This window comes from Lepisma saccharinum, chromosome 18 (assembly GCF_977018435.1).
Source record: "Lepisma saccharinum chromosome 18, izLepSacc3.1, whole genome shotgun sequence".
NCBI classification, from domain to species: domain Eukaryota; kingdom Metazoa; phylum Arthropoda; class Insecta; order Zygentoma; family Lepismatidae; genus Lepisma; species Lepisma saccharinum.
In genome coordinates this window covers 53,171,803-53,182,813 of record NC_139246.1, presented here as the reverse complement: position 1 = coordinate 53,182,813, position 11,011 = coordinate 53,171,803, and the positions used below count along the sequence as shown (strand labels likewise).

The 11,011-nt window shown below is 37.4% G+C and overlaps 1 protein-coding gene across 1 annotated transcript; it reads right to left on the bottom strand.

The window, feature by feature from the left end:
* Positions 1-344: 344 nt before the first annotated feature.
* Positions 345-8,277, bottom strand: LOC146002078 (uncharacterized). Its single transcript, XM_083139793.1, has 2 exons — positions 8,205-8,277; positions 345-2,772 (listed from the first exon to the last, which is right to left on the bottom strand). The coding sequence occupies exons 1-2, from the start codon at positions 8,214-8,216 to the stop codon at positions 484-486; spliced, it is 2,301 nt and encodes a 766-aa protein (XP_082995919.1). The 5' UTR covers positions 8,217-8,277; the 3' UTR covers positions 345-483.
* Between the last annotated feature and the right edge of the window lie 2,734 nt (positions 8,278-11,011).

The following is an 11,011-nucleotide window of genomic DNA, read 5'->3' as shown; positions in this document are numbered from 1 at the left end:
ATTCTTTTTTGGCAAGAATATAACCACGAGAGGAGAACATGACGCTCAAAATACAATGAAGTGATAATTTGAAAGGTGTTTCCATCTCATTAAAATTTGATTAACTTAAATTCAGACATTTATAGTTTTATTACAGATGTCCACCTTACCTTGCAGAGAAAATTATTACTATACTGCAAAACCTAATTATGATTATAAAGTGAAATAATTTATTAATCTTTATTTCTTGTCATAATGGTACTTTTTAGATAATCTGAAATCGAACACATAAATAAATTCCTACTATTAGTACAATAATTTAGTGACAAAATAGGCTGAAAATTGGAGTAAACTTTATTAACAATTCTGCTCTTACATTTCCACAAAAGCAAATATTTGATAACGTTAATAATCAAGTTAATATGTTTATATTAACGTCAATAAATTTAAAAATACAGATCTTAATTTCTATATAGATGTCATAAACAAGGTGTGCATCCAGTCTCACCAAAATCTGTATAATTCTTGGGGATTAGCAGGTGACGAATCAAATGAAGATATTCTTTGGTCAAAAGTTAAGCCTTCGTTCTTCGTCAAGTCTTCAAGTTGCTGATAAAGGGAAGCTATCCGTCCGTCATAGCTTGAACTATACGCTTGTGCCCTACCTTGTGCATGAATTTCAGGATTTCTTATATCATCCGTCAGCACATCAACAGGAAAAATTATTTCACCAGCTGATGAAACTCTACGTTGTGCATTAGGAGCAGGTGGAATTCTTACGTCATCAGTCAGCACATGAAGAGAAGAAATTCTTCCACCAGCAGATGGTACTCTACGTTGTGTATTAGGAGCAGGTGGAATTCTTACGTCATCAGTCAGCACATCAAGAGAAGAAATTCTTCCACCAGCAGATGGAACTCTACGTTGTGTATTAGGAACAGGTGGAATTCTTACGTCATCAGTCAGAACATCAAGAGAAGAAATTCTTCCACCAGCTGATGGAACTCCACGTTGTGTATTAGGAGGTGAATTTCTTACGTCATTAGTCAGCACATCAAGAGAAGAAATTCTTCCCCCAGTTGATGGAACTCTACGTTGTGTATTAGGAGGAGGTATTCTTACGTCTTTAGTTAGCACATTAAGAGAAGAAATTCTTTCACGAGCTGAAGGAACTCTACGTTGTGTATTAGGAGAAGGTATTCTTACGTCTTTAGTCAGCACATCAAGAGAAGAAATTCTTCCACCAGCTGATGGAACTCTACGTTGTGTATTAGGAACAGGTGGAATTCTTACGTCATCAGTCAGAACATCAAGAGAAGAAATTCTTCCACCAGCTGATGGAACTCCACGTTGTGTATTAGGAGGTGAATTTCTTACGTCATCAGTCAGCACATCAAGAGAAGAAATTCTTCCACCAGTTGATGGAACTCTACGTTGTGTATTAGGAGGAGGAATTCTTACGTCATCAGTCAGCACATCAAGAGAATAAATTCTTTCACGAGTTGAAGGAACTCTGCGTTGTGTATTCGGAGGAGGTATTGTTACGTCTTTAGTCAGAACATCAAGAGAAGAAATTCTTCCACCAGCTGATGGAACTCTACGTTGTGTATTAGGAGAAGGAATTCTTACGTCATCAGTCAGCACATCAAGAGAAGCAATTCTACCACCAGCTGATGGAACTCTACGTTGTGTATTAGGAGGAGCAATTCTTACGTCATCAGTCAGCACATCAAGAGATGAAATTCTTCCACCAGCTGATGGAACTCTACGTTGTGTATTAGGAGAAGGTATTCTTACGTCTTTAGTTAACACATCAAGAGAAGGAATTCTTCCACCAGCTGATGGAACTCTACGTTGTGTATTAGGAGGAGTAATTCTTACGTCATCAGTCAGAACATCAAGAGAAGAAATTCTTTCACGAGCTGATGGAACTCTACGTTGTGTATTAGGAGGAGGAATTCTTACGTCATCAGTCAGAACATCAAGAGAAGAAATTCTTCCACCAGCTGATGGAACTCTACGTTGTGTATTAGCAGGAGGAATTCTTATGTCATCGACAGGAGATATTCTTCCACCTATTGATGAAACTCTGCGTTGTGTATTAGCAGGAGTAATTCTTACGTCATCGACAGGAGAAATTCTTCCACCACCTGGTGGCAGTTTATGTCGTGTATAAATAACAGGAATTGTTCCATCTACCAACAGCACACCAACTGCAAAATCTCTTCCACCAACTGACGAATTAGCGGAAGGCAATCTTCGATGATCAGGCGGCGTCGTTGGCTGCTCATTTGAGAGTACTTTCTGTCTCCTGGAAGGTTTTACAATTGCAGGACGGATTGTGGGGATTGGGTCAAATACACTACCAGGAACTGCCGGAACAACCAATGGAACAGCGAATGTGTTAACCTTTTTTCTAGTCCTCCCTGTTAACAAATTACCTACTGAGTCCGCACAAATTGCAGGGGTACCTGCATCTTTACCTGTTGCCATAACCGTCCCTGGAGTAAAATTGCGCACGAGAAGAGTTGTTCTGGTTCTGGGATCGGCACGCTCTGGACTTGTCACGCCCAAAAAGGATGCCGCTTGCTTGGTCTGGCATATTATGCTCTCGCCAAAACTTGGATTGTCGTCAGATAAACTTAAAGGTACTCTGAATACTCTGTTTCTTACTTCACGAGGCTGGATATTTCCTTTTCTAGCAGGGGATCCAGTTGACAGTCTCAATGGAACATCTGGTAGAAGGTTCTGTCCTGTGACGCTAGGTATCGCAAGGGCTAGGAATAGGCAGACCTGCAGGAAAATATAACACAGACTATACTTTATTTCCTCTGAGTATAAAATCTTTTCTAACATATTTCTTGTATATGATAAATTGATACAGTATACGAGGGCTATTCAGAAATCAAATTCCGATTAGTTCGTACAAATGTTATTGAGAAAAGTTGTTTGTTTTGAAGTCCTCTATACGAATCTATGGTCCGTGGGCGCCATTAAAATGACACCCTGTATAACCCCAGCGACATGGCAATGCACAGTAGCCTGCAGTAATGTGTAATCGAACTCCATACACAACCGCAGTCCATTTGCTTCAACAGTGAGCGAGTACGAACTGACGAACTGATCAGATATATTGGTGCTACTACGGTAATTATAGAGTAAGACTGTTGTTACTACAGCAGTGGAATTCTGTGTCTTTTAGGGTTAAGCAATCAGCCAAAGGTTTTGTTTCAACAAAGTGCCACTAATTCAATCATGTGTGTAATTTATGTTATTGTCTCCGTATTTCTTGAAGAAAGCAATTCGTGTGTATCGTCGTGTGAGAAAGAGAGGGACGTAATTCCAATTTATCAAATTTACAGGGAAGAAAATACAATGTATGTACACGTATTCTTAGGAATATAACTCTTAATAAGAGTCAGTAAATTGGAAATGCATGACTCCACCTTAATATTAGGGATGAGAAGTGTAGATATGTCGACCTGATTTTAAATATACCTCTTCACAGGAGTTTATTTAAACAAAACTGAAAACCGTATTTGTCTGGTTCTCATACGAAGTATGAGAGTATTTCCTGTTTTAGGAAATAAAATGTAATGAAAATTCTCTGGTTTGTTTCTCTGATCAGAGAACTCACAACTCATCATTGCCATTTTTTTCATTCTGATGTATTTTTAAATTTTCTATCTTTTATTTATCTCTGCATTAGGCTTCAGATTTGTCAGTTTAATTTGTGCCGAATAGAACTACATTATATTAGAATAATATTTCAAAATAGTTAAAGGAAATTAATTACTTAATATTGGTTCCCCAAACCTACTACTAGAGGTCGAGGCACATAATGATTCGGATCCCACAGTAAACTGTAGGACCAGTCCCGATTAGTCTTTCTGTGCATAGAGTGGACTTAAAACAACAATTCAATCAACAATCAAACCCAATTGTATACTCTAGACTCTTGATATTTTAACTTAATAAATGTATTCATAAAGACATGGCTTTATATTATTCAAAACAGTACAAGAAAATCTAACATATCCATAGTGCAGAACATGAAATGTAATATTTATTCAATAGTTATTCAGATGCTTTCGGCCTTCAGAGCATGCACGAGTAGGCGTAATATAAATGTTTCACGTTCCCAGTCTTTATCACTAAATATACTTACTATTAATCCATTTCGGAGAACAGAAGATGTCCAAACCTACTCTGAGTCTACCTCAGACGTCAGAATCACTTCACGTTTTCTTCTTTTATAAAAAAATCTTAATCCACAAAACTTATGTTGATCTTAATTCACACAACTGCACTCACAAGTGAACTTCTTGTGAGAGATAAAACTCTATTAATCCTGAAATTATTGCTTGAGTACACTAGCAAAATCAATTTTGAATTAACTTACATCAGCCATCCATCAAATCAATAATCTACATCGCCTAGCAACGAAAACTGAAATCTTAAGGTTAGTCAATAATCATTGGAAAATATTACGAAGTTACGTCAAAGAAATTGTGACATACTATGACACAGTTATTTCTTTTATAATTACCATGTTAAACACTGAATTAGTAAATTATGTGGGCGCGTAACAAGTGACACGAATATGAACAAATTTGTAAAAAGCCTGTCCGGTAACAGACGAAAGTGCTTTATGAATCACTCTCTTTTCTTATCTTCACCTACGTACAATTTACGCGGTGAAACGTGGTAAAAGGGCGCCACATCGGCGAGAGAAGGCAATTAAGAGTTTACTTATGGAATTAGCCGACATATGTATTGTCTATTTAAAATCACAATCTCATTGTGTTTATTATATGAAGTCAGCTCGGTTCCGATAAAACATGATCCATGCTTGTTTTATCTAGAAAATAAGATGCCTCAGTGTGCAACATATGCTTGGAGCACTGGTGTTTTATACCATTTTTAATTAGATTGGTCAAGTCAGAAACACCATACACCATTCGGAGTATTTTGCTCCACACATAACACATGTGTAGCAAAACAATATTTTATAATCAAGGAAATCTTTCGGCATGACGCAAGTAATTAAAAAAACCTACCTGAATCACAAGCGCCTTTAGACACTAGACTTCATTGTTGTGGATGAAACAACTATTGATTGATTTGGTTTATTTTACTTCGCTTTCTACCACTTTTGGCTAATCGCAAATGTGAATATGATTGACGATATTGATGAAGTTAATGAAGAAACATTCACAAAGAACAAACATGCGTGGGCCGAGATTCGAACCGGACATCTCTGCCGTCTTAGCGCGCTGTAAAAAACACTCTGACACGAAGGTGGATGATCCAACAATCGTACACTCTACTGACGTAACAGTGCCTATTAGTAGTAATTCAGAATTTCAGACCACTGGTTATTGTATATTGAGAATGTTGATAAACATTTTGAAATAATTTTGTCAAGAGATCATACGATGTTAAGAGTTTTGAAACGAATGCTAAACATTTCCACTGGCACAATATTAGGCAGTTAGATACTAACGAAAAAATATTTTTTTAAATAAATAGTTTTGCGGGTTAGGTGGTAGAGCCAGCCACGGGCTGAACTTCTACCACGAGGACTTTATCAACTTGTTTGACAAAAAACTGTTTTGTTATTTTAGTTTTTAATGCACTTCACTGTTCTTGCGATAAATTACACAATGCAGTAGTCATTAATGGTACGTCAGTCAATATTGCGTATTGTAGCATCACACTGCACAAGCAGAGGCACGAGGTTTGTCTATGGGCACGAGCGCGAAAAACTGGGTAGGAATTCTAATTCTGTCATGTGCATCGGAAGTACAGCGCCTTGAATCGAAATGCAGGAAAGGTCACATGGGCCCTAGAACCAATCAGGTGTTCCGTACGCCAGCGTATGGAGAGAGCATTTCGCCCGTGCTGTAGAGATCCAAGCCACAAGCTTGGTCCTGTACGCCAAACCTAGTCCGTATTCGGCAAGCAAAGACATTACAGAAATCCTACAACGAGAGCTGTTAGTGGAGGGTTGTATACGGATCGAGAAAATAGCTTTTATAATGCCACAATGCTCAAACATGTATATAATTAGTCACGTTTTACTTTATATTTACGGCATTTACGCATTTTTAAAATTTTAAATCAGGGAACGCCGGGCGTATGGGTGTACTAGGGCACTACACTACTGATAGAATGCCACCAGAGAATCACATGTCTCATTCACACTGAACCATTGCATTCAAATAGGAAGCACGAAGCAATCCAGTGTAAAATAAATCATGGATTTCATAGAGCATTCAAAAAAATAAATCATGTAAATATTACACAAAAAAATTGGAAAATTTTACGAAATTGCGGCTTGATTCACTCACTGGAGACAAAACAGAAACTAAACAATGCCCATTGATTAAAAACTGTCCTCAACAATGACGTCATGAATGAACTGAAATAGTATCACACATACAATAAAACGACAGCTGTTGAAAATTGTTTTGTTCGCCTTCTAGTATACTTACCGTCTCAGTGGCCAATGTTGAGTGCTACATTCACGGTCTCCACTAACTAACTAACTAACTTCTTAAACCCGAAGGTTTATGGCTGCAGCAAAACAAGCCTTCCATCTGTCCCTATCTTGGGCAAGATCAATCCAATCTTTTACATCCGTAGCGATTTCCTTTAGGTCCATCTCAATGATATCCCTCCATCTTCGTATTGACCTTCCCACAGGACCCTCGCGGACTCCACCGGAAGGATTTAGGTTTGAGTCCCTTTAATTTCATCTAATCGACGTTAATATTTTTCGTCGTGATTTATTTAAGGGGGCAGACAAGCAATGTAAAATCAGTAAAACAGAAAAAGTGCAAAACGCGCCGAACAGAAATTCCTGCCAAACTATTGAAGAGAATGGAGAGACTGTAGGCTTTTGTGTTACCTTAAACTTGTGCACTTCAATCTAAACTACCAACAAATTTAAATTGATTGATTGATTGATTTGCTTCATTTTACTCCGCTTCTTGGTCCACTTTTGGCTAATTTGCGAAAATGGCGATGAGTAATGACATGATGAAATTGTTGAATGGGTGCTCACAAACATCCATTCCCAAGCCGGGATTCGAACCCGGGACCCATGGCGTCGTAGCGCGATGTGCTAACTACTCCTCCAATGGGGCCGGAAAAAAAATTTAAAATTCAATCTGGAATTCATATCTCATTTGATCTGTCTTTGTTTGACACTACTAGTTTTGAACAAATTTCAGAGAAGTATATTTATACTACTTGAAACGTAGGTGCATCGTTAAAAGTTTGTTCAACAAACGGCTCGTGAGGCAGAAATTGAGGGTTAATTAATAAATTATGTCATGTACCTAAGAGATGTTTGGGGACCAGAAGAAGTTTTATTTCCAGCAAGATGGAACACCTCCTCATAACGTGAAGATCAAACTTGATGAAAATCTACTGAACAAATAAATTAAGTGAAGAGGTAACACTGAAAACAGTGTCTTCATCAGGCCTCCCCGATGGCGCAGTGGTAGCGTCGTCGCCTTGTAATCAAGGGGTCCCGGTTTCGATACCAGGTGCAGGTACATATTGGTTCGGATCCCACTTTAAACTGTAGCTCCAGTCCCGATTAGCCTTATTGTACATAAAATTGACTTGAAACACAAAATCAATCAATCGTGTTCATCAGATCAAACAGCACAGAACTATTTATGGGGATACATTCAAAATGAGGTTCTTGTACAATAACGGTGGAAAGCAATAGTCCCTTCTATTTCGCTGCACTTTTTGTCTCTCTCTCCACTCGCGCGTCTAGTTGGTTACACGGTGCAACACCGACTCGTCTACTTCGTTGATCTGGTGTCAAGTAGTGTATTTGGTGTCTGCACCGTTTGCACTACGTTCTGCAACGGTGTAGCGTGTAGTTTATGGTCACGTGGTGTGTGCTAACTAATCAAATGAACGTTTAAAGCAGCAGACAGACATTTGTTGAATCTTCTGAACTTGAACACCGCTCTTCGACTACTTGGTTAAACGTCATTCCCCTGCACCAGCCTGACACCGGAATAAACCAGCAATACACTAGCGTCAACAAGTGCATCGAACTAAACGGGGCCAATAAATTCACAACACGACAACGAATAGAACAATAACGTCACTAATTGGCTCAGCATGCGACACGCATCTTGTAATTACACACACGAACGCACCACACCACACACACACTCACAAAGTTTATAACGTACCACTGATCTCATTGCGACATATTTTTTATCCTCACCTCACACTTGTCCGGTAGCGACTACTGAGACCTTTTCTCTGTTTACGCTTACATCAACATAATTTCCTGCTTTTAACAGGTAAAAATGTAGTATGGTATTCCTGGAATATTAAGAAAGTACAGGATTTCTACTCGGCAACACAACAATTATATTTCCAAATCACAATCGCTGAAGTTTCCTTTATAATTGGCCAAAGATCCTTGCCATTATAGTGACATTAAAAAGTCTGCCAATCAACCATTTCATCGGAAATGCATAAAAATTTGAATTTATGCCAAGGAGTTACGAAATGGTCAACCAAACTAATTTCCATATTTTCACAAAGCCAATTAGCACGATGCAATGGTTAGCGCATCTCATTATGGAATCAGTACTTTCAATCTGGTACAAGGTCAAATGATTGAATGCATTTTCACTGAAACCAGCAGGTGGAGAAAATTTATACTAGTGCACTCATGCATGAGCTAAGAAATCAGTAACCACTCAGGCTCGATTTCTCATTGCACCGCCAAGAATAACACTCAAGCCCGTCAAACCCGAAAAAAAGGCAGTTACACAGATACATTGTAGATCTCATTAGGCCTACCCAATGGCGAAGTGGTAACGTCATTGCCTTGTAATCGAGGGATTCAGGGTTCCGTACCAAGTCGATGCACTTTAAACTTTAGGTCCAGTCCTGATTAACCTATCTGTGTTTAAAAAAGCTAAATAAAACTCAGATAGAACTCATTACGATGTAGAAAATCTTCTCTCGTATACTTATATGTATCCTTTCGTCATGCTGAATACCAGAAACAGAACAATGATCCAATATTAATCACGTGATTTCCTTCGAATTTTGCTAAAAAAGGATGCAAATGACACAGTTCTGGGCCAAAGTTACCCCAAGTTTTGCTACCTTAGTTTTCATATTTACTTTAAAATCAATTTCGGTTACTCTTTGTGCACTAGAGGCACTATATCCAGGTTCTACTCATTAGTTACTACTTGATTCCGAAAACAATAGTTGTTAAAAAGTAACATGTGGACACTAAAAAGCACCTAATTTAAATTATTAATATTTTATGCATTATTCTGGAAGGTTTTGTTTTCTGAATTGCATTAGATATGCCCATTCAGGGTAACTAAAGTCGTTTTCATGTTCAGAAGACATGGACAATGCTTTTCTTATGGGAAATACAAGCGCGCTGTTGTGAAATTTCTCGATTTACAAATTTAGCTTACGTAAAATCGGTACCTGCAGTTTTGCAGGAAATTTTGTAGTGAATACGATGGTGAGCACACAAAACTGGTAACTTGCTTACATATTTTTAGATAAATTAAAAACACAAATTTTCTGTGAAAACAAAATTTTTACATTGTTTTCATTCCTAACGTTGAAACATGCCGCAAAATTGAAGCATTCATTATGAAAAAAATTGACACTGTTTTTTAATTGTCATAGGTGATGGTGGTGCTCAGAATTTATCAATACTTTAAAGCATATTCGCATTAAAAAATATTCAAATAAAGTATGTGGAGATTTTTTATATACGTGCAGTAGAAAATGTCGTCGCTGGCAATTTTTTGTTCTGTAATTCCAAGTAAAAACTTCCAGCGACAAAGTTGTGAAGAAAATAATGAAATTATTTTTTATAACCACTCAAAGGTTCCCAGAAATATTACTTCCATGCATTTGGAGTTTTTTTTTTTAACCCGAACCGCGCGCGAAGTAAGGGGACGTTGTCTGGCCATCTTGAGCCGACTCACCGCAGCATTCCGGCTAATCACCACCAAGTTTTCGAGTTGTTATTTTATTTCCATTCAGTAAAAATATTAACTTCATTCAGTTTGTTATAATAGAATTGCAATTACTTTAATTTAATAATTGACAATTATTTCCAATGCTGCTGTTGTGAGCAACATTAGTGCTGTCGCAAATACACGTTGTTTTTGTTAACATTACTGTCGACATTAATACTGAAATGAAGATCACCTTTAAGTTTCCAACGTACACATAAATTCATAGACAATAATGAATTTATATATATATATATATATATATATATATATATATATATATATATATATATATATATATGTAATACATTACCATATCTCAATGTTATTCTATGAAATAATTACAGAGAAAGGCGAATGAATATTAAATGTGCCTGTGTATTAAATTAAATCTAATGGGAAAATGACATGCTAATGAACTGTAATGTTCACAGTATAATATTAATATTAATCATTCCATATAATAATCATTTTATATAAAATATGTAACACCTACATTGTGAAGGAAGCTTTTTATTTCCCGGCGACATGAGCTAGCGCTGTATTGGCAACACTGTACGGTTTCTCCATAAGCGCCGCTGTGTCTTCTGAACGTGAAAACGACTCTAGTTTTACCTTAATTAAATGGCGAATAGACACTTTACAATTGGAAAAGAACTTAAGAGATTTGATACGATAAGTTACCAATTCGACATTGCTTGAGCAACCCTACAGCTAATCAGAGCAGAGTAACTGAACATTAGCTATAAGTGTGTGTACATCTTCTAATACATGCTAGCTTCAGTACAATAGATTAAAAAATGAAATATCCTTGTCCTGCATCTCCTAGCTCGTAATGACGGGCCAGAAGAAGGCGGAAATATTTTCTGAGGGGGCAATCTCATTTTGTATAGATGTAACTGGCACACAAAACATGAATATTTGGACTCATAGACCATTTATCATTTATGTTTCTTGTTCGCACGCAGATAAGCAGTAGGTGTCCCGCCCGC